Source organism: Anolis sagrei, chromosome 6 (assembly GCF_037176765.1).
Source record: "Anolis sagrei isolate rAnoSag1 chromosome 6, rAnoSag1.mat, whole genome shotgun sequence".
NCBI lineage: Eukaryota > Metazoa > Chordata > Lepidosauria > Squamata > Dactyloidae > Anolis > Anolis sagrei.
Window position 1 is genome coordinate 37,685,499 of NC_090026.1, and position 24,094 is coordinate 37,709,592.

A 24,094-nucleotide genomic window follows, 5' to 3' on the forward strand; every position below is an offset into this window, starting at 1 on the left:
TGAAAGGCCAGAAAGCCACTTTCCTTGCCAGAATGACTTGATCTTGCTGCTATAGGTGGCCTGAACCTTGCTAAGACATAACACATCCCTCAGGCTATTGACTTAAAATATTGAGTTCTCTCCATGCTCATTAAAAAAATTGCAGTAGCAGCAGAAAGCTTGTTTTAATGGATGTATCTCTCTCCTCTCAATCTTCTCTTGACTGCCTGTTTTTCCCCACTCCTAAGGGAGAATATCCTTGTACTGGATATATTCTTTGAAGCACTCAATTATGAGACCATTGAGCAAAAGAAAGCATACGAAGTGGCAGCCTTACTTGGTAAGTCAAAGTTTGGAAGGTGTATATTTCTGTGTCCCTTTTTTGTGCCCAACCTATGTGTATGTTTAGACCTTATCTGCAGGTTCAAGCCCACAATGTCAAGTCCAGCTCAAGGAACAATCTCCTAGGAGGAACCAGCCTCCTAAGGTGGTAAAATTACCATAATAGAACTTTCTATTTATTCCCTTTCCTTCCTCAGAGGAAACTTAAATGCAATGTTGCAGGGATTCAAGTTTTATTTTGAAAATCATAATTATAACTCAGTGCTTTGAATCTCTATACATTTTAAATTTCATTTTTGAAAATTCAGTCTGAAACAAAACTCTAAAAACATATGTTAAATCTGATTGAAAATCCAAAGAAAATAAAACCAAAAGCCTGTTTTGCAAGTTCAGTATAAATACATTCTCATCTGCACATTGCTTTACACTGGGGTTGAAAAGAGATGTACCTCTATTGTACCAACACAGCTTTCCAAATGTCACCTGTAGTCCACATGTGTGTTGCATTAAAAAATGCTCCCCACCCCCACAAACAAAGGCTGCATGGCAAGCCATAGACTTGGCAGCCGGTTGGAAGCAACACATGAGGAGGAGCCACCAGTGGGAGCAGCACAAGAGGTGTTTAGCCTGGAACCCAGGTTTCGGCGGTGGCCAGGGGAGCTTTTGCACAGTTAAAACGTGTGCACCAGCTGTGCCCGTACCTTAGGAAGTCTCATCTGGCCACGGTGGTCCATGCTCTGGTTACATCCCAAATAGATTACTGCAACACACTCTACGTGGGGTTGCCTTTGAAGACTATTTGGAAACTCCAACTAGTACAACGGCGGCAGCCAGATTACTCACCGGAGCACCATACAGGGAGCACACCACCCCCCTGCTATGTCAGCTCCACTGCCTGCTGGTCCATTTCCAAGCACAATTCAAAGTGCTGGTCTTGGCCTATAAAGCCCTATATGGCTCCGGCTCAGCTTACTTGTCCAAACATGTCTGCGTTCCACCTCGTAGTTCAAGATCAACTGGGGAGGCCCTCCTCTCTGTCCCACCAGCTTCGCAAATGTGTCTGGTGGGGATGAGGGACAGGGCCTTCTTGGTGGTGACCCCCCACCTGTGGAATTCGCTCCCCAGCAAGATCAGATCAGCTTCATCCCTCCTTTCCTTTAGGAAGAAACTGAAATCATGGTTTTGGAATAAGGCTTTTGGCCAGCAGGCATGACAGCACTTTGGATGTCGAACTGGACTACATGATTGTGATAATAATATTTAACTGTTTTTAACCTATTGTTTTATTTATAGTTTTATATTGCTGTTATATTTGTCATATTTGTTGCAGCATATAATTGTTGCCAGTGTAAGCCACTATGAGTCTCTCCTCCGGCAGTTGAGAAGGGCGGGGTAGAAATGTTGTAAATAAATTTAGACCAAGCCCAAGAGCATCCAGTCCAACCCCCTTCAACTGGGCAGGAAGACATTCAAAATCCTCCCAACAGACAGTCATACACCCTCAGTTCAAAAACCTCTAGAGCAGTGGTTCTCAACCTAGGGTTGCCAGATGTTTTTGGCCTTCAACTCCCAGAAATCCTAACAGTTGGTAAACTGGCTAGGATTTCTGGGAATTGTAGGCCAAAAACATCTGGGGACCCCAGATTGAGAAACACTGCTCTAGAGGAGTACTCCCAGGCAGTTTATACTTCACTAGAGTTGGGAGAGACCCCCAGAGCGCATCTAGTCCAACTCCTTTCAGCCAGGCAGGAACACATGAGCAAAGCATCCCTTGGTAGCCATTCAGCCTCTATCTAAAAGCATCTACAGCAATTATTCAAGTGTTGGTACTGTTAGAACTTTTCTAATTTGCACAATTCGTTGTTTGAGTTTCAGTAATTACCACTAAAATGTATACATTTCTAATTAACAAAAATTATTGACAATTATGTTTGTCACGAAGTGGCTATAAAGGAAACTAAGCAAGAATTAAATGTAGTACACAATAAGTATAAAGGAAAAAATATCCAGATCTTGTTTATACAGTAAAGATTATATGAAACTTATATTCAGGAAGTCCCCAAGTTATGCACAAGATAGGTTCAGTAGATTTGTTCTTAAGTTGAATTTGTAAATCAGAACAGGTACATTTTTTTCTTATTATCTTTTTCGTAACTTGGGGACTGCCTGTATAAGGGATTGGCTTAACCTCTGGTTTTCTAGTAAAGCTGAATTACTGTGTCACAAAAGCATGCATGTCTAAAAGGTATGTTGTCAACATAAAAGTTTGGAAAACTCTAGTCTGTGGTGTCCAATGCATTCCCAGCCTGGAAGGAAGTAGGGAAAACCGCAACTAATGTGAAAACAGCTTTAGAATGGCAAATACACCCACATTCTCATTTCCCTACCTAAAGCCATATATGAAGCAGTCAGTGAACTCACAAAAACAGGGGCACACCTGTAGCACATGGCCCTATGTCACCATACAAAGAGATAGCCTAAGAAATAATGCTTATAATGTTTCCATCCCATAACCACCAAAAATATAGGCATCAACAACCTGAATATTGCAAATCTCAGGGATCCTTACTGGCAAGAGTTTTAATTCATAAATAATTGTCGTAGAGTCTGTTTTGGAGTACAAGACATAAAGGGGAAGAAGAAGAGCTTTATAATACAGCACTCACGTTACTGCTGGGTAGGATTCATGTAAGTAGTGTCCTTCCTCTCTGAGTGCACCTACACCATAAAATTAATGTCATTTGACACAACTTTAACTACGATGACTCAATGCTTTGAAATCCTCAATGTTTTAAAAGGGTGCAGTGGGTTAAACTACTGACCCACTAAACTTGCTGACCGAAAGGTTGCTGGTTCAAATTTGGGGAGCGGAGTGAGCTGGCATGTTAGCCGCAGCTTCTGCCAACCTAGCAGTTCAAAAACATGCAAGTGTGAGTAGATCAATAGGTACCGCTCCATGCAGTCGTGCTAGCCACATGACCTTGGAGGTGTCTACAGACAACGGTGGCTCTTTGGCTTAGAAATGGAGATGATGAGCACCAACCCCCAGAGTCAGATACCTCTGGTCTCAACGTCAGAGGAAACCCTTTACCTTTCCCCTTAGCCTTCTCTGCCAAAAAGTGCTAGTGCCTCAGCAACTATAAACTCCAGAATTCCTTAACATTGAGCCATGGCAACTAAAATGATGTCAAACTTCATTAATTCTACAGTGTATATGTATTCAACTGATACATTGATAGGAGGGGGGTCTTGGACTTGGAGTCGTGGTACGCTAAAGCTGCCCTTTATATTTACAACAAGAGGAAATTAGCAACTGAAGGCTTTATTTGCCAGACTGGGTATCATTTTATTATGTATTGTAGAGGCACATTGATTAATATGCAGCTTTGGTCTAGGATAAAGACGTTGATTATACACACAGTGCTGGGCACGGATCAGCAGTTTATTTGATTAACACAATAAAAGACAGGAATGAGAATCAGAAGCAGAATGGCCAAGTAAAACAGGAGTGTACACACAAAGAGAAGGCACTTAATTTTAAATAAGGAGCTGGGAGTGTGCTAGAGAATTATCCCTGACACCCAGGACTAATAGATTAGGTTTTTTAATTTTTTCCCCTCGCATGTACATCCATTTTACCAGGATGTGCTGCCAATGTTTGTTACAGCCAAAACATTTTGTATTTCAGCTCCCAGAATTCCCCCAACTAATGGACATTCTAAGGTATCAACGGACATGAAAGTTTCTGTAAAAAAAAAAATAGTCCTCCCCTGATATAGCATTGGCATGTACAAAGTTTCAGTTGTGCTGTAAGGTTTCTTCCACTAGATCCTTTGCTTCTTCAAGCATAAAATATAGAATCAAGTAATTGGGAATAAAAGGGAATATTTATTATGGCAAGAGTGGCAAATATATTTCTTGTTGTATACCAGTTGTAACCAACTTACTAATGCCTTGAACGATAACTTCCTGACTGTGAGAGCCATTCAGCAGTGGAACTCTCTGCCCCGGAGTGTGGTGGAGGCTCCTTCTTTGGAAGCTTTTAAACAGAGGCTGGATGGCCATCTGTCAGGGGTGATTTGAATGCAATATTCCTGCTTCTTGGCAGGGGGTTGGACTGGATGGCCCATGACGTCTCTTCCAACTCTTTGATTCTATGATTCTATGATAACCACCTGAAGTCTAACACTGCCAAGACACAAGTGTGTGCTTTCCACCTATGGAACAGTGAAGCCAACATGAAATTGAAAGTTACATGGGAAGGCCAAGAGCTCAAACACTGTGTCCATCCTAAATATCAGTGTCACCTTAGACTGAACACTAACATTTATGAAATACTGCATGTACACCAAGCACAAAGCAGCTGCACACAATAACACCCTGCGGAAACTTACTGGCAACTCATAGGGAGCAGACCCAAAATTAATAAGACCATCAGCCCTGGCCATGTCTTACTCAACTGCTGAGTACGCCTGCCCTGTTTGGCACAAGTTTGGCCAGGTGAAGCAGGTGAACATAGCACTGAACGAAACCTGCAGAAAAATCACAGGATATCTCAAACATACACCTGTTGATCCTCTACAAGTTAGCTGGCATCCCCTCTCAAAATGTATGAAGGGAAGCTACTGCAAAATATGAGAGAAATAAGGTTGAACACTGTGAAAAACATCCACTGCATAGCTATCAGCCTCCTCCCAGCAGACTCAAATGAACAAAAACATTCATGAGAACCACCACTCCTCTTAATGTTCCCCCAGCAACAGCAAGGGCATCCCATTGGGCAACTAAAGCAGGAAATCCCAAATTGATGCCCCCCCCCCCCCAATGAGGGTCTTCCTCCAGTGGCAAACCAAGAATGTTGAACTTGGAAGTTCCTGAACAGATTCAGAAGTAGAGTGGGCAGATCAAAAGACAACCTGGCAAAATGGAACTACCTAGAAGAATCCTCCACCTTGTGCAACTGTGGAACAGAACAAACAACTCCACACACGTATACTTGTCCATAATGCCCTGCCTCATGTACAGAGGAAGAATTGTTTAAAGCTACAGACAATGCGGTCACTGTTGCCAGGTTTTGGTCAAAATTTATTTAGCTGCTTGTGCTCCTTCTAGTTTTATCAGTTTTATAGTTATGTATGCAATGCTTTGACATGAAATAAATAAAATGTAGTCCAGGATTCAGATCTCCACTTGATCAGGGAAACCTCCCAAGTTACCTTAGGTGTGTCACACTCTCTCAGCCTCAGAGGTCAAAGGCAACCTCCTTTAAACAAATCTTGCTAATAAAACTCATCTTAGGGTCCCCGTTAGAAACTTGGAGACACTAAACAGCAATGCAACAGAGGGTAAATTATTTCCATGAGAGTATATTCCTATCTTAACAAATCTGGAGAATCCATATGCTGCCTTTTGTCTAGAAGAAAGGGAAATATGTTTAGTTATGTTTGTCATGAATCTTTTGATAGCAGCATGTAAACATATACCCAGTTGTCATGGAGATATAAGCCTCTCAAATTCCTAACAATAAGTGAAAGGGCTTTCACCAGTTTATATGTAAATCAACCATGATACTTAGCTGGCAGAGAAATAGATGGATTCTACCTGATGCATTTACCCTTAAGATGCCTTGTGCTGATTATGCAGGGACCTGAATTGGTACAGCAGAACTGAACAAGCCTAATGGTGGTGTATCAAAAGAGAAAATGAGTGATGGCATGATAACTGAGAGGCAGATTGTAGCGCTGAAAGGATGCAATCAAATTAATGAATGAATCAGAATTGGAGAAGTGTTGTCAGCAAACACTCTGAATTATAAGCTAAACGTTCTCAAGAACCAAGAGATGAACTTAAAGCTCTACATTCTTATGTATGCTTTCCTGGGGATAAATGGCATTGCATTCAGCGGGACGGAGTGCTGAGCCAACAGCATGGTTTCAACTAAAGAGGCCATTACCATTTTGGGCTGTGTCTATAGATGCAGGAAGGTGGTCTCAAAAAGACTGCTCACCATGTCCACCAATTATATGACAAGAAAGAATGGATTAAAATTGCAGTGGGTGATCTGGGGTTGCTCCTTCATTTCTGTGTAATTGAGCTGCAGAACAAACTGCCTCCAGAGGTAATGTACAGCCATGGGGGATTTCATGGAAGAGGCTGAGAACTGCTTTATCTTGCAGAAAAGATCATCCATGGAAGAATCATCAGATCTGCAATTTATCTGTGTGCTAGTGTTAGCACTGGGTGCATCTAGACCAGGTGTCCTCAAACTATGGCCCACGGGCCACATGCAGCCCGCCGAGGGCATTTATCCAGCCCGCCGAGGAGGAGGCCTCCCTCTCAGTGGAATCAGTCTTGACTCTGCTAACGCAGAGCTTCTTTCGTTCTTTTTGTCTCCTCCTCATGCTCTTCTCTCTTTCTCCCCATTTCAGCCTACCTCCTTTCCCCCTCTCTTTTTCTTTCTCATTCTCCCTCCTCCTTTCTCACTTCTCTCTTTCTCCCTCTTTTTTCTCTCCCTTTCTCCTCTTCTTTTTATATCCCTTTCTTCTTCTTTTTCCCCGGAGAAGGTGGAGGAGGTGATGGGTCTGGAGTGCTGCGGCTACTGTCTGGCACTGGAGACCCTGAAGGGGGGAGTCACCCCCCTCCCCTTGCCCAGCACAACCTTCCTACACCTCCTGTGCAAGTGGTCCTTTTGCCACTAGAATTTGCATGTGGCCAAACTGGGCTGGATGCTGAGTCCCCTTGGGGAGATTGAAAGAATATAAATAAAGTAGCACTAGTAGCACTTTAGCACAATTAACATCGCTGCACACCGCACTCTTACTTCCTACACCCCTCCTGCCATTTCAGCACTTTTAACCCTGTACCCCTTCACGCCGGCCGAACCAGTTTTAATATGTCTTGATGTATTGTCATTGCTGTTTTGCTTAATTGTTGATTTGCTTTGTTATTGCTATGTTATGTTTTCTATTGTATTGTGTTTTGTGGCTTCGGCCTGTGTAAGCCGCATCGAGTCCTTCGGGAGATGCTCGCGGGGTACAAATAAAGTTAATAATAATAATAATAATAATAAAGTATTGTATATTATTATTATTATTATTATTATTCACTTCAATCACAACTCAGAAAGTTGCTACTAAATCACTCCCCCCCCCCCCCCCGGGTTGATATCTTTTACTTATTCACTTTCTAATAGCAAATATTTGCCTCTTATGTAACATTTGATGCTTTCCCAGTTTTTCCAGACACTTGGCAGTAAATTACAATGGCAGCACCTGCCTACTTCATGTGTTACTATATTGTGTTAAGACATATCCTGTATACAGGTTCAGATCATTTTCTTGCTTGCTGATGAATGGGTGGTTAGTTTTGAACAACATATAATTTTTCTTTGAATACCCTTTTTTGTGTGTGTCAATACTGGTTTCCGTTTCTATAGAGGGATGATGGCGCTGATGAGTGCTTTCCTTGCAAGCATGTTACTTTGATATAAACAAAAATTTAAAGAAGAGGGAACAGAGCAAACCTTAGCATAGAAACATCAGCTAAATCCTGGAGCTTGATGTGTATAGAAGGCATGGGTCTGCCCGTCATAGGACATCATGTCTCAATCCCTTTCCTATCTGAAGAAGATACTAAGAGCCAGTACTGGATTATCAATAGTACATTTGCTTGAGGCCATTTATCAGCTTCAGACCAAATGTTGAAAAAATACTGGAAGCTTTCGTTTCTTCTTTCATTCTTTTCTGAATCTCTCAATATTTTTAATCATCAGTATTTTGGCTGCTACTTGATTCAGTACTTACAAGGTTATAAGCCATTCCAACAAGACTAAGCAGTTTCCATGGCCATTTTATTTATTTCATGTCAAAAGCATTGTGTAAATAAGTATAACACTGATAAAAATAGAGGAAACATAAGCTGTTAAATAATTTTTGACCAAAAACGGGCAACAGCAACTACACTGTTTGTAGCTTTAAACAATTCTTCCTCTGTGCATGAGGCAGAGCATTGTGGACAAGCATACAGATGCTGATTTGTTTGTTCTGTCCCACAGTCACACAAGGTGGAGGATTCTTCTAGTTAGTGCCATTTTGCCAGGTTGTCTTTTGATCTGCCCATTCTGCTTCTAAGTCTGTTCAGGGGCTTCCAAGTTGCCCATTCTTGGTTTGCCCCTGGAGGAAGACCTTCGTGAGGCATCATCCATTTGATATTTCCTAGTTTATCTGCCCAGAGGGACACTCTAGCTGTTGCGGAGGGAACATTAAGAGGAGTGGTGGTCTCATGAAGCTTTCCCTTGATTTGAGTCTACTGGGAGGAGGCTGATAGCCATGCAGTGGATGGCTTTCACAGTGTTCAACCTTATTTCTCTCACTGTTAGCAGCAACTTACCGTCGCACATCAGGGAGGACAAAGCCAGCTAGCTTATAGGGTCTATCAATAGGTGTAGGTTTGAGACATCCTGTGACTATTCTGCATGTTTCATTCAGTGCTATATTCACCTGCTTCACATAGGCAGACTTGTGCCAAATGGGGCAGGCATACTCAGCTGAGTAAGACAAGGCCAGGGTTGATGTTCTTATTAATTTTGGGTCTGCACCCCATGCGCTGCCAGTAAGTTTCCATAGGATGTTATTGCGTGCAGCTACTTTGTGCTTGGTGTTCACATAGTGTTTCCTAAATCTTAATGTTCAGTCTAAGGTGACACCAAGATATTTAGGATGAGAGCAGTGTTCGAGCTCTTTGCCTTCCCAGATAACTTTCAGTTTCCTTTCTCTTTATGTTTTTGCTTTTATTATGCATCTATTTACTAGTTTGGAGTGTGTAGTCTATAATTTGTAGTTTGTTTTTGTTATATATTCTATTCAGATTTTATTTAAAGTAGGTTTTATTTAGTTAAATGATATTTTTAAAAGGAAAACAAAATGTTAAGAGCATAGCTTGAGGGGTCTCCAGCAACCTGTTTTCAATCTCACAAATGCTATTTTCCAGTGCCTCAATTTGTTGCACTTTGGAAACCTTTCAATTGGGATGATGCCTATCTGAAAAATGAGGTTCCTGGAAGGCTGGCACTATCAGCCAGATATTCAATAAATGATATTCATCATCATCATTATATCCGACAATGCAGAATTTCAGCCTTTGTCTGTTGCTTTAGTATCTGATATATGGGCACAAAGGGGAGCCCTATTTGGACAATGTTTCCAATGCCCCGCCACCTTCACTCCAAGATCCCCACCATCTTCACTCATTGTTATAAGTCCAAAGTGCACTGTGATCCTCCTCATTCACATCCCAGAGCCCTTGACTACATAAATTGCTGACCGGGGAGGGATGAAAGGGAAGGACAGCTCAGGAGAGCCCAACAGGTCTGCCTTTTGGAGAACAGAATAGAATAGTTGTTCCTCTCCTTATGAAGCTTAGTGTCATACATCCCTCCAAGGAATATATTCTGGAAGCTAAAACAAATACTGCTTTTAGAGAACACACTTCAGTTCCCAGGAGGGAGTGGAAGCTTTTTGCTATACATCAGGCCCTGGCAATAATATTCGTTACATTTCCAGGACACAGCACCTCTCCATCACAGAATGTGTCAAATGATACCTGTCGGCAGTAACCAGGGCAGGTTATGGGGTTGTGTTTTCCCACTCCCTGTTATGCAGGATGAGTGAGCTTTGCCTGGCTCTAGTGACATGCATATATCCTTGATTTTCCCCTCTCCCTGCCCTTGCAAAGGCTTTCAGCGTGCTTTTGACATTTAAGGACAATGAAACAAAACAAAAACAGGACATTAAAATCCAGATCCTGGCCTGATTATTTGGTTAAATTTGGTATTCATCATATTTTTTAAAAGGCCAGTAGGTGTTTTTCTATTAGCTTTAACACTGGGGCAAGAGGGAGAAGTGACTTTACAGTTGTTGCATGAGCCAGCCAGTTGGCTCTGTGTAACTTTTTTCTCCTTCTGGGATCAATTCCTTGTGAAAGGTGGTGCATTTCCAAAGTATTGAGTGGTGAGGGCAGACCATAAGGTTATTCAGCTTGTTGTAGCCATAGGCAATCTTTCTAACCAAGGGAAGGAGGGAGTGATCTTTACCTGCCGTTTTCTCCCTGACTAGCATGGAGACGCATCATCTGGCAGTAGATTGATCTTAGAACAATAGTAAAGAGAAGCTTGATTTATTTTGTGGATTGCTAGGTCTAAAAAATTAATTTATCATTAGCTGGGATAAATTTAATTTGTCTAATCTAATTTAATTGCACCTTTAAAGTGCATCTCACACATACTCTATTTTGTGGAGGGAAAACCCACAAAATAATTAGTGCTTTATTTTAGTTCATTATTTCCAGGGTCTTTTCAAAGATAGATTTTTTTCCATCCCATCACTTTTGTTCTGCTTATAGAATTAGACAAAGCGGAAAGTTTTCCTTTTTATCCCACATTATCTCAAGTCCTTTTCATCCTCTTTATGAAGAAATTTATGGATTATGGTAGCAGAATTCAAAGATGTGGCTGTGTTATTCTGGATCAGTATGCAAAGGGATTTTGTAACACCTTTGAGACTGAGAAAAAGAAGTTGGCAGCCCAAACTTTCATGGAATTAGGTCTACTTCATCAAATGCATAGAGTGAAGTTACTAGGAACAAATCTTTATAATTATGAATGAGCAGGCTGTATGTATGAATGCCCATAGAAATGCAAAATTTGTGAGTCTGTTGATGAGGTCACAAGTTCAGTTTTAACTATGGGATGGCTGTTGCAGGACAAAGCCAGGAGGAACAATGTTGCATAAAGCCAAGGTGAATAGATATCTATATGAATAGTGAAGGGAGTTCTTGTAGTGTAGTGTGATGCTGGCTGGGAACCAGAAGCTTTGTTTATAGAATTAAATTCCTACATGTTCTAATTTATGGAAAGAGGGGTAATGGTGCTTGATCTGGTTTTTTGGCTTTTGTTGTCACGTACTTTCAAGTCTACTTTGACAATGATGATCCTGTTATGGATTTTACAGGAAAGTTTTATACAGAGGTTTTCATTTGATGTCCTCAGAGGACAAGAGAATGTGACTTTCCCAAGATCACCCAATGGACCTCTATGGCTGAATGGGTATTTCAAACCTGGAGCCCTGTTCTATCACTGAAATCACTAAATCAGTGGTTCCATGGCCTCACTGTTACTACACCATTGCAATTAGAGTGACTGGTCTCGCAAAACCCTCTTATAGTGCTGAGGCTTCTTAAATATGGTTTTCTGTGGACAAGCAGATGTTGACTACTCAATGGCATATGTATCAGAAACTTGTATTGATATGGTCTATCCAATGCAATTTTCTGAATCAGCACCCCAAATAACCAAACCGAATCTAAAGTTGACTAAAAACCGATTTGTAATCCTTTTGGTATTAATGTTGGAGAGTGGTCCCTGGTCAAAATGGTCCCTATTCAAGTGGTCCTTGGTCAAAAAAAAAGGTTGGAAACCACTATATTAAATATTGGCTCCATGCTAAGAGCTTCAGGTCCATATTTTCCTATTGCCTGCATACTGGAAGAGTGTTTATTCCTCTACAGCCTGCATGAAAAGAAGCCAACTATTTTAAAAAAATTGAAGGCCAATGAGGGTTTATGGGCTCTTAGTCCAAAATGGATTATCTCTGTGTATACACACTATTTATGAATAAAATACCTGCTTCCATTTTCTTTCCTTTCTCCCTCAGGTGATATTGGAGGTCAGATGGGCCTTTTTATTGGTGCTAGTATCCTCACAATTCTGGAAATATTTGACTATATCTATGAGGTAAGCTCCAGTCCTTTCTCTACTATTATCATATTGCAGTGGGTACTTTAGTGTAATGGAGTGTGTGAATTGGGTTCCTTTGCATTATCCAGCCCATCTCCTTCTCTCATTCCCTCCGCAACATGGCACTATGATTTCCTATTATATATGCCATTTTATTACATCATTTTATATTATTGGACTTCAGCATCCACGGATTCTGAAATCAAAACCCAGTGAATACCAAGGGCCTGTTGTATACTAAATCATAGTCTCATTCATCCTCTCCCTTCTGTATTGGTTTTCTGCCTTATTCGTTCTGCATCCCAAACTCTCCCTCAGCATAACACAACTCTTCTATCTCTTACCACAACCTGCAGGATTTGGGAGTATATTCCAACCCTAAAACCATCCAGAGCTGCTTCCCCCAAAGGATTCTCTGTCCCCTCGCTGCTTAAAGATAATGCTAAAAAATGATGCATCATTTCAAGGGACACAGGTTTTTCTCCAGAAGAAAGTATACATGCTCCTATTCATCACACTAGAGCCTGGATCCCCTTTAAATCCAGTTGCTGCCTCCTTCCAAATTCTGGGGTTTCTAGTTGAGTGAGGCCCAGGACCTGTCTTAAAGGGCCCTTCCTAAACTACAAGTCCCAGAAAACGATAGGAGGTAGCAACTGGATTTAAAGTGGATCCATGCTCTAATGTGATGAGATCCATACACATCTTATTTACAACTTGATCCATGCTTGTAAACTAAATGTACGGAGAATGTGTGATAGTTTGAAGGGAAAATACTGTGGTCTTAAAAGTAAATTTGCACATTTGCAGGTTTTTTGCGGGGCGGGGGGCAGGTGATCTTTCTGGAGAAGTGAATTTGTTCCTCTTCATCTAGTGGGACTCGTTTGTCTACTTATTCTCTATATTTTCTCTTTCTTTTTTTCACTGCTTAAGTTGGAGTGATAATACAACTATGTCAGGAGTGTGCAAAGGAATCTTCTGATCTGGTTCACTTTACATGGGGATCCAGAGGCTCCCTCCCTACTCCTGCTTTTGCACATCTTAGAAGTGAACACCTGGTTAACAGAGGCTGAAAGCAGACTGTGTAGGGACCCCAGGAGTTAAGTGCCCAAGAAATTGGCACATGATCATTCCTGAAGCTATGGCTTCTCTCTCTTATAATAGGCCCTGCCTGGTTCCCTTTGCCGTGTGCTAGTTCTGTCAGAGCTGCTTAGCCAAGAATCTTGTTCAGTGCACTGGGACATCAGCACCTCAGTTCAGCAACTGCAAATCTAGAGAAAGACACAGTCTTTTCAGAAGACTTTTCAGGAGAGATTTGAGAGGCTTTCATTCACAGGCCTGATTCATGAGCTCATGTTCTCCCCCACATACATGCTGGCAACCCTAACAGGCTTGTTCTAGCCATTTATTCCTCTTGTGAGCCAAACAAGTTTTCAATATTCCTATTTATGCATCCCAAATTCAAGATTACTTTTCAGATCAGTTGTGTTTCAAAGGTTAACATGATCAATGTAGCCATTGGATGCACTCTTTCTCAACCACAACATCCTTCATATTCAGTTACAACAATAGCAGTAGCAACAGCAACAACAACAACAACAACAATGATGGTCCTGAGACCCATCAGTAAACAAATAGTCATTATAAATGTATTGTTGAAAGCTTTCAAGGCCGGAATCATTGGGCTGTATGGCCATGTTCCAGAGGTATTTTCTCCTGATGTTTCACCTGCATCTATGGCAGGCATCATCAGAGGTTGTGAGGTCTGTTGGAAACTAATATTTGAGAACACAGAAATGCTGGACCACTCTAACAACTACCATGTCAGATTACAGAGAAGCCATTGAAATCCACAAGCATGTGGACAATTTCAACAGAAAGAAAAAAACCCATGAAAATGAACAAAATCTGGCTACCAGTATTAAAAAAAAAACTCTAAAATCATAACAGTGGAAAAAAGAGCAACTTTCAAAAACAGGGAAACTCCAGACAAGAAACAATCAGGGACAGGTAATCACCTCTCCACAAAGGATTCCCCAAGGCAGTAAGAAACCACACCTTGAAAACCACTAGGCTATTAAATGCTGATCAAGGTGGCCAACTGAAACATTCACGTCTACCTCCAACAGAGAGTACTTGATCCGACCCTGGACATTCCACAGATATATAAACCCCGTTTTCCTAGTTTCCAACAGACCTCGCAACATATGAAGATGCCTGTCATAGATGTAGGCGAAACGTCAGGAGAGAATGCTTCTGGAACATGGCCATATATCCCAAAAAACTTACAACTCAAACATTATAAATTCTCCCATCTAAGGAGAAGTTCATTGTCATGGTTTCAAGTAATATCCCTATTAGAAGTTAGTTGCTTTCTCAACCTTGTTGCCACTGCGAGGAATTTTGCCACTATGAGAGTCACCCTTGGCACTTGTCCTCAGTTACTGGAAAAATTAATTTGTCAGGCTTCAGAATCCCCCGCCAACATGGCAATGTATTCTGGATACTGTAAGCCAAAATACAGTCTTAAATTTCTCAGCTCTGGCCGTGCTTATGCAGGCAGTCACATTGGTCTGCCTTTTCTCAGGTTACATCCCACAAATGCTTGCTTTTGTATTTCAGGCCAGGGAAGCCCTACTGCACAAAATCTTTGCTTTTGTCTCCACAGTGTCCTCCCCCTCCTAAGCTTGGCTCCATCAGAGCTCCGGCCCTTCCACTGCTACCTGACATCTCATTTAGTTTAAACAAGTCTGATGTGCATAGGAAATTAAGAAGGCCACATATTCAGAGCTCTTGCCCGTTCCAGAGAGTGTTGGTTTGACAGCAGGGCGATTTAAAATTACCGAAAGTGCCCTCCAATGAATAAATGATGTATTTTACTTTAAAAGGCAATTGCGATGATATAAGAAGGAACAAATTAAGGAGCTCTGTCTACAAAGTAGGAACTAATAATTTAATTTTTTCCCTCCAACCCCCGTGTGGAGGAACTGTTCGCCGAAGGAATGCTGGTCATGCTTGTGAACATGAACAAACTCATTAAAGTGGCAGGGGATGTTTTCAACAAAATACGGGAAGGATGAAAATTAAAGGGACATAAGCCCCAAAGAGCCTCAATAATAATGGACCAGCTTACAATTGGCATGCTTGTGTGGCAACTGGGTTTTAGATAACAAATAATTACTGTGATTTGGATCTACAAAATAATATAAACGAATGAGGCAAGGCAAGAAGTGAGTTGTCTGGACTTTATGTAAGACAAAGTGAAAGAATGATGGCCAATCTGGACATCATGGCTCTCTGATGGCCCTATATATGAAAAACACATAAATAGAGTGTCTTCAAAGTAGAAATGAAAGTTTTCCTCTATCCCTCTATAACTTTCTTTCCTCTCCTATCTATGATTTTTAAATAATAGATCTAATCCCTGTGTCTTATTTATGCATTGCTCTGGCCTCCGTTTGTACAACAATCTTGTTGTAACACAATAGTGATGCTGGTCACCACAACCACTACAGCTTGGGAAACTGTTGTTTCAAAGCTATTTATTAGCACAAACACAAAACAGTCTATGTAGAATGTCAAAATATAATGTCAAAAGAGCATATAGTATGCTAATTAACAAAATCCCGAGTATATAGCTCAATTCAGTGGCCCAAAACAAAATCAAAAGGAGCAACCGCTCTCAAATGTAACAGTTCCAGGTCTAAACAAGGGTACCACTGTATATAGGCTTCAGGGATACATACAATGAGGTAAATCATACACAAAGTAAGCATAGAGTCATGAGGCTATATTGAAGATGGAGCACCACTCTCAAAAATCTTCATGGAATAAATCCAAATTAAGTCCAGTGAAAATGGAGCACTGCTTCTCAAAATAAGTCTCTGTAGGAGAAGTCCGAATGGCATTCAACAGGGGTGCCCGGGTATTTTTGTACCCTGTTTCGGGGAAAGAGATCCCCTTCTTCAGGAGTTGAAGTAATCAGCAACTCTAGACTCTTATATCATGCCAGATAGCATTTACAACAAATGCCAGATAGCATTTACAACAAATGACTCTGCTAGTAGTACATTCACACAATGCTTACTTTGTGTATGATTTACCTCATTGTATGTATCCCTGAAGCCTATATACAGTGGTACCCTTGTTTAGACCTGGAACTGTTACATTTGAGAGCGGTTGCTCCTTTTGATTTTGTTTTGGGCCACTGAATTGAGCTATATACTCGGGATTTTGTTAATTAGCATACTATATGCTCTTTTGACATTATATTTTGACATTCTACATAGACTGTTTTGTGTTTGTGCTGATACCCTACAAGTACTCTGGGATATTGTATAGTCAAAGCTATTTATTCCCATACTTTTCTTACAGTGATTGAAAAACAACCCATTGTCATTACTCACTGCAAGATTGTGAAAACAACACAGTAATCATTACATTCCTTGTTACTATTCTAATACTGCTAGTACCCTGAAAGCGAAAATAAATCCACCCTGAGTCCCTTTGGGGAGATATAAATAAAGTATTATTATTATTATTATTATTATTATTATTATTATATCCACAAAAATGTCAATAAAGCTTGCATAATTTTGTCAAAATATTATCTAAAAACTCATTTTCCAAGTAGTGTTTGAAAAGTAACTAGAAACTGTTACATGGCACACCAGTATAAAGAGCCTTCACTCTTACCCATAGTGATATTTTTTTAAAATTTAGCTGTAAGGAAGAACTTGGCCACGGCGGTCTATGCCTTAGTTACACCTCGTTTGGATTATTGCAATGTACTCCACATGGGGCTGCCTTTGAAAACAGTCCTGAAGCTTCAATTAGTGCAAAGATCTGCAGCCAGACTGCTTACAGGGGCTGGTTGTAGTGAACACACGGCCCCCCTCTTAAAGCAGCTGCCGATTTGCTTACAGGCCTAATTCAAAGTGCAGGTTATTACCTACAAAGCCCTATATGGCTTGGGTCCTGACTATTTACATGACCACATCTCTCCTTGTGAACCTGCACAGACCTTAAGATCAGCTGGAGAGGTCCTCCTCTCGATCCCACCTCCCTCACAAATGAGGTTGGTGGGGACGACAGAAGGGGGTCTTCTCGGTAGTGGCCCCCAACTCTGGAATGTTCTCTCCAAGAAAATAAGACAAACACCTACTCTTTTAACATTCAGGAAGGAGTTAAAAACCTGGCTATTGAACGAATAAGAACGAATGGGATTGAACGCTGTTTATATTTAAATTGATTTTGGATGGCAAATAGCTTTTACACCGTTATTTATTATTGTTTTTATTACTATGTAAATTTTAATTTTATGGGACCGCATCTCTTCCTATGAACCTGCACAGATCTTAAGATCAGCTGGAGAGGTCCCCCTCTCGATTCCACCTCCCTCACAAGTGAGGTTGGTGGGGATGACAAAGGGGGCCTTCTCAGTAGTAGCCCCCTGACTCTGGAATGCTCTCCCCAAGAAAATAAGGCAAGCGCCTACTCTTTTAACATTCAGGAAGGAATTAAAAACCTGGGTATGCAAACAAGCTTTTGATAATGGCTAGAGTTTAATTATTGGGCAGGACTTGAATGACTACTGGAACATATTGCTGGATATTCTGACAACAAAAACAGACTGGTTTAAACAACATTTATATTTAAATTGTTTTTAGATGGCAAATAGCTTTTAAGCTGTTATTTATTAATGTATTATTACTATATCATTTTAATTTAATGTAGTAATCATTTACTGTTGTTTTTGTTTATTATTATTATTATTATTATTATTATTATTATTATTATTAGCTTGGGGCTACAGTGCCCTAAATAATTATTTCCAGCTATATTTTATTTGTTTATTTATTTATTTATTTATTTAGTACACTTGTATACCACTAATATCTCAGCCTAAAACGGCGACTCATTGCGGTTTACAACATTTAAAAACAACAATATTCCAATTAAAAATATAAAACACATACATATACAATACACAGTATTGGGCCACCAATACAGACCAATGCATCTCTTAAATTAAAATCATAATCCAATTTCGTTGTCTGTGATTGCCAGTCCTTGATCAGAGATTTCATCGCATCGGATTAGCCGAATGCTTGCTCAAACATCCATGTCTTGAGTTTTTTCCGAAATACTATCAGCGAGGAGGCTGATCTTATCTCTATAGGGAGGGCATTCCAAAGCCGCGGGGCCACCACAGAAAAGGCCCTGTCTCTCGTTCCCGCCAACCGCACCTGTGAAGCAGGCGGGATGGAGAGAAGGGCCTCTCCCGAAGATCTGGCCTTTGGCCCCAATTCATTCCCCACCATCCCAACTCCAGCCTGCACAGGTTCCCAAAGTCTTATCCAGCAGTTGGGACTCTCTGTGGACAAGATGCCTTACTCCTTCATTACTTTTAAGCAGAAGCTAAATAAATTGCCAACTCAACAGTAGCTGAAACTGTGATGGCATCATATTCATGTGAAACCCAGCCTTACTTATTTGTACCCTCCTTTTGGTTAAAATGGAGGTTGATAGTCCCATCTCCCCACCCCCTTCCCAACCTATAATATAATCACTGCAACCCTTTCTCCCATAGCTTTTTCCATGCCTGGTGACAGTGGGGAGGGGTCAGAGAAGCATTTAGGTGTGTCCCCATAGCCAGATGTGAAATAATTCATTATCTATAGAGACCTCCAGAGGTTCTCAGTAGAATGTGTAATCATTTTGCATCTAACTATTAGGAGGTAACAAGACATGTCTCTGATTGTCCACCACTCACCAAGCAAATAATAGTTTTGTAGTGGAAGTTTCAGGACTTCTGTGGAAGTCAGCAGACCAGCTGTAGCTCTGTATGTGGAGCTGCTACAATATGTTGGATAATGCAGGATTGCAACCAGAACTTATTTCCTATAGCCAAAGTTGGTTTGATTGTATCAAGCAGGAATATGTTTCAACAAAGGGACTTACTCTTTTCCTCATTTCTTTTAGCTGCTCAAGGAGAAATTGTTAGACCTCCTTGGCCAGGAAGAGGAAGAAGGAAGCCACGATGAGAATGTGGTAAGTAAGAGCTGAGTTCTACTGCTGGGCTTTCCCAGGTTGAAATACAGCTTGGAAAAGCTTATTTTGACTGAAAGTCTAACCAGCATGGGAGTTATGGTCCAGAAATTAACGTGAAGTGCAGCAACTTCTTGCAGTTATTCCAATGATTCGGGGTGACCATTTGCACAAAACTCAAATCCTGTTCTTCTTTCTTTTAGTTTGACATTTACTAGGCAGATGCATTGCAAAAAGGCTCTGAGCCTGAGCACTGTGGAGCAAATGAGTTCTTACCACAATAATCAAAACAATCTTGTATCAATACCTCTTGGGGTTCAATTGAAGGCACCGTGAAATATCTTTCTAAAAGGAAGAAAGAGATGGAGTGTCTCAAAACAGTACTACTTTAAGCCCCCCAACCAACTTCTTTTGGGGATTTTTTTTTATATTTTTCACTGATGCAAGAAATGTATTCTGTACATGTTCAGAGGCACCCTCACTTTTGTTTCCACTTCCTAGATGCAGTCCAAGTGAAACCCTGGCTGAAATTAATGTTAAATGAATGGAAAGGGGATCTTCACCCAATTGCTCAATAAACTACTGAGTCATCTTTTATAAAATTCATTTTCTGCTCTCAGTGTTTTTAGTTTACAGGCAATAGAGCACAAATGGATAATTTCCTGATCTTTTGGAATGAAATTCAGAGGAGCAGTTTTAAAATAGCTCAATGAAAAGCTAAGCAAGGTTGAAAATGCAGCACCCAAGTTTTTGACTTGTGTGCAATTTGCAATAGCTTCCAACTCTTGTAGTACTTTGATACCACTTGAAGAACCATGGCTTACATATTTAAAAGAATGAGTTGCTTGCCTATAACTGTGTTTCTTCGACTGGTGATCTATTTTTGTGTGTGTGTGTCAGGAGCATTGCTTCTGTTGTGAGGGAATTGGCCGTCTGCAAGGACGTTGCCCAGGGAACGCCCAGATGATTTGATGTTTTATCATCCTTGTGGGAGGCTTCTCTCATGTCCCCGCATGAGGAGCTGGAGCTGATAGAGGGAGCTCATCCGCCTCTCCCCGGATTTGAACCTGCGACCTATCAGTCTTCAGTCCTGCCGGCACAGGGGTTTAACCCACTGCGCCACCGGGTTGCTTCCAGTGGTGATCTATGAAATTCGCACATAAGGGGTTTGCGCAGGCGTGGTGCAATTCGGACCCTTCTAGATCTCTAAATCAAACATTTTGGCAGAGCCCTCGCCAACTCTCCCAATGGAGCATAAGTAGCGTTGGGCAAGGTTGAACCTCAGTTCCTTTTTTCCACCACTGAAGCTGCAGCTAGGAACCTCTTCTCTGTGTTGTACTCTGTGATTAGCTACATCCCTTTAACAGTTTTGACTCAGACTCCAACAAACTTGCTGCCTTCTTCCTCCTTCAACCTCAGACTGCAATGGAATTACTTTGATTCCTTCCCACCCCAACAACCCAGGACCGGACAAAGCACAAGCTAGTTGCCATTATGGCCTCCGCTTCACTTCTTAGAAAGTGTTCCACTTGCGGACCAGGCTCCCTGGCCATACCAAATGCTTACTTTGCCTGGTGGCACAATGTCTAAAACCCTTAGGCCAGCAGGACAGAGGTTCAAATCCGGGGAGAGTGCGGATGAGCCCCCTCTGTCAGCTCCAACTCCTCATGCGGGGACATGACAGAAACCTCCCACAAGGATGGTAAAACATCAAAAAATATCCAGGCATCTCCTGGGCAACGTCCATGCAGACAGACAATTCTCTCACACCAGAAACAACTTGCAGTTTCTCAGGTCGCTCCTGACACGAAGAAAAAAACAGAATGTTGCCTTTATGAACCTGATGTTGCCTTTATGGATCTGATGGGATGTGTAAAACTTGGTTTACCTCAGGTTCATCCAGTTGGGGATTAGAGGTGGCAGGAGGCTGAAAGAGAGTGAAAAAAAAACTAGTAGGAATTTCTAGTTCTAGTTTTTTTTAGTTGAACTAAAAATAAGAAATAGCTGCATCCATCATGTGGCGTCAAAGGCGGAATAGCTGTTAGCCAGAGAAAAATGAAGATAGATGAGATTAGCCTTGCCCAGCCAGATGCTTTCCAAATATGATGGACTGCCACACCCATCATCCCCAGCTGCTATAGATTCTGAATTTCTCCCCAGTGCCTTCAGTACCAACTGAGGATTTAATGTGAAGATCACAAATAGAAACAGTTTAACTGTTTGAGCAGTTTAACTTCAGTGAAAAGTCAGACTTGCAGGTATCCCCCAGATCTTAATTTTTATAGTTTGTTTTATTTCTAGATAGTCTGAGGAAACGGGTACCACTCCTCATGCAAGCAATCCTCCTGTCAGACATTTTAATAACTAGTATATATAGCACAAGAAAGGGAAATAAGGTAAAGGTAAAGGTTTACCCTGACATTAAGTCTAGTTGTATCCGATTCAGGGGCTAAAGAGCCAGCGTTGTCCATAGATGCCTCCAAGGCCATGTGGCTGGCATGACTGCATGGAGCGCCGTTACCTTTCCACTATTGATCTACTCACATTTGCATGTTTTCGAACTGCTAGGTTGGCAGAAGCTGGGGCTAACAGTGGGAGCTCACCCCACTCCCCGGATTTCATCCACCAATCTTTCGGCCAAGCCTAGCGGTTTGAACTGCAATATTGAACTACATATTGAATTACAAGTATTGTACAAGTACAATATTGTACAAGTACAATATTGAACTACAAGTTCCATAAATCTCACCATGTACCATACTGGTTCCCAACAGAGGTACCACAAATGGTAAGGCACATTTTAACAGAGTCAGATCACTTCTGAATACAGTCTTTGAGCAATATCTAGAAGGTAAGCCAGTATTGTTATGTCCATGTCGCAGATTTGAGAGCTCAGCCTTAAAGAATGGTTGCCTAGATCATCCAGTGAGTACATGGCTGAGGTGAGATATTCCTTTGCAGCAACTAATTTCTACCATCTTTTCTCTATGAATCTTTTGGCAGAGCACCTGCGAGCCCTTGCCCAACCACTCTGATCCCATCAGCCACACTGTGACAGTCCCCCTGCAGACCACACTTGGCACGCTGGAAGAGATTGCCTGCTGACAGCACTCTCTGGGCATGACTACAGAAGGACGGACAGCAGAAACTGTATCCCCAAAAGCCAGGGAATCAGTGCCCTGGTTCCCCGCCATGGGGTGGAGGGAATAGCTGAGGAATCCGCTATGCATCCAACTCGTTCTCTCTCTTCTTGCCAGAAAACAGCAGGAGATGCCAGGGACTTGCCCCACCCTGTCTGTGAAGGGGTGGCAGGGGTGGGAGGAGGAGGAGAAGGAGGAGGAGGGTGGGGGGCGCCTCCAGCAGCAGAGGCCGGGTTTTTGAACTGTACAAATCCAACGACCAAGGAACCATCATTTCACATAGACTGCCAACGACTGTACAAAAGACTCCTGCATGCCAGTCCTTTTGATGGCAATATCTCCCTCTCTCTTTTTTCTTTACAAGCCTGTCTCTTGTCTTAATTGCTGTTTCCTTTGTTTTTCACAACAGAAGAGGAGGCCATGACACTCGTGTCCCTCCCCACATCCCCGAAACAGAAAGTTCACTGTAATGTGATAACACCATGGGCTGAATTGGAAACAAACCAAGGTCTGGCTTCCAGGTGTCCATTACTTTTTGTCTTTGTCTAAATATGTGACCGGGTCTCTGAGCTTTTGCAAGGCCCATTCACCTGGGCAGCCGAGACGAGCAATGGTCAAACAAAATGGCTCACCTTGTTTACTGCCATAGAACCTCCCCCCACCATTACCCCCCTCCTGTATGCACAAGCACCCACAAACACACCAGCCCCCTTGGCACTCATCAGCCACAGCTACTGTCTTGTTAAGATTGGCGTGTCATGCCGTGTCAGGACTGGGGTCCCAGGGGAGACTGGGTTCAAGGGCCATTTTGACCTACCCTGCTTCCTCATTCTTAACAGTGCGATTAAAGGTGGTCTTGTGGAAGGGGATCAATTTGTGTCATGTCTTGTTATTTCCACCTTCATGGGCCAGGGCTGGGGATCTGTTTCAGGAGTGCACACTTTAAACATATGTGATTGAAGGGAGATGTTGATAAGCTGGAATGTGTTCAGAGCAGGGCGACTAAAATGATCAAGGGTCTAGAGAACAAGCCCTATGAGGAGTGACTTAAAGAGCTGGGCATGTTTAGCCTGAAGAAGAGAAGGCTGAGAGGAGACATGATAGCCATGTATAAGTGTGTGAGTGGAAGTCACAGGGAGGAGGGAGCAAGCTTGTTTTCTGCTGCCCTGGAGACTGGGACATGGAACAATGTCTTCAAGCTACAAGAAAGGAGATTGCACCTGAACATTAGTGTGCTGGTACAGCTTGTACCAGGAGCTCCAACTTTATTTGCTTTGTATTAAATGTTTGCTTGCAGTCCAAGGTTTCAGGGATTCTGCAGAAAGGTGGCTTCCTTTGGTTGCAGTCGCAGGGCAAGTCACCTGTCCATCATCGTTAAGTTTTGGTTCCACCCCTTGTTCAGGGCAATTGGGAAGGGAAGGGAGCCATTTTTAGTTAGTCTCAGTAAGGAAAGCTAATTTAGAGGACGTGTACAAGCTTCTCCTGTACAAAAGCTTCAACCCTTAAGACTTTCCGGGGGAGAACAGTCTTAAGAGCATCCAAAGATTTCCAAAGTTTTCCAGGGAAACAGCCCTAAAGCTTTGAGGAATTTCGGAGGGTAAACAGTTTGGAAGATCAAAGAACTCCAGCTAGAGAATCTACTGGCCTTACTGGTAGGTCCACTCGTTGCTCGAGACGCAGTTCGACCCAGTAGCAGAGCCCACATCAGTAAGGCTTAAATTACAGTCAGCCTGGGAGAAGTTAAAAAGGGATTTTCCTTTAAAGTAAAGAAACAGTTATTGAAAACAATTGCCTG

General features: G+C 41.8%; 1 protein-coding gene across 2 annotated transcripts in view; it reads left to right on the forward strand.

Moving 5' to 3' along the window:
- ASIC2 (acid sensing ion channel subunit 2) overlaps positions 1-23,168 on the forward strand; it is a 726,112-nt gene extending 702,944 nt beyond the window's left edge. For both annotated transcript variants that reach the window (XM_067470027.1, XM_067470026.1), the window contains exons 7-10: positions 228-319; positions 12,030-12,109; positions 19,094-19,162; positions 22,163-23,168. In XM_067470027.1, coding sequence (XP_067326128.1) covers positions 228-319; positions 12,030-12,109; positions 19,094-19,162; positions 22,163-22,264 — 343 coding nt within the window. In that variant the 3' untranslated portion in view covers positions 22,265-23,168. The remainder of the gene's footprint in view (positions 1-227; positions 320-12,029; positions 12,110-19,093; positions 19,163-22,162) is intronic.
- Positions 23,169-24,094: the final 926 nt, after the last annotated feature.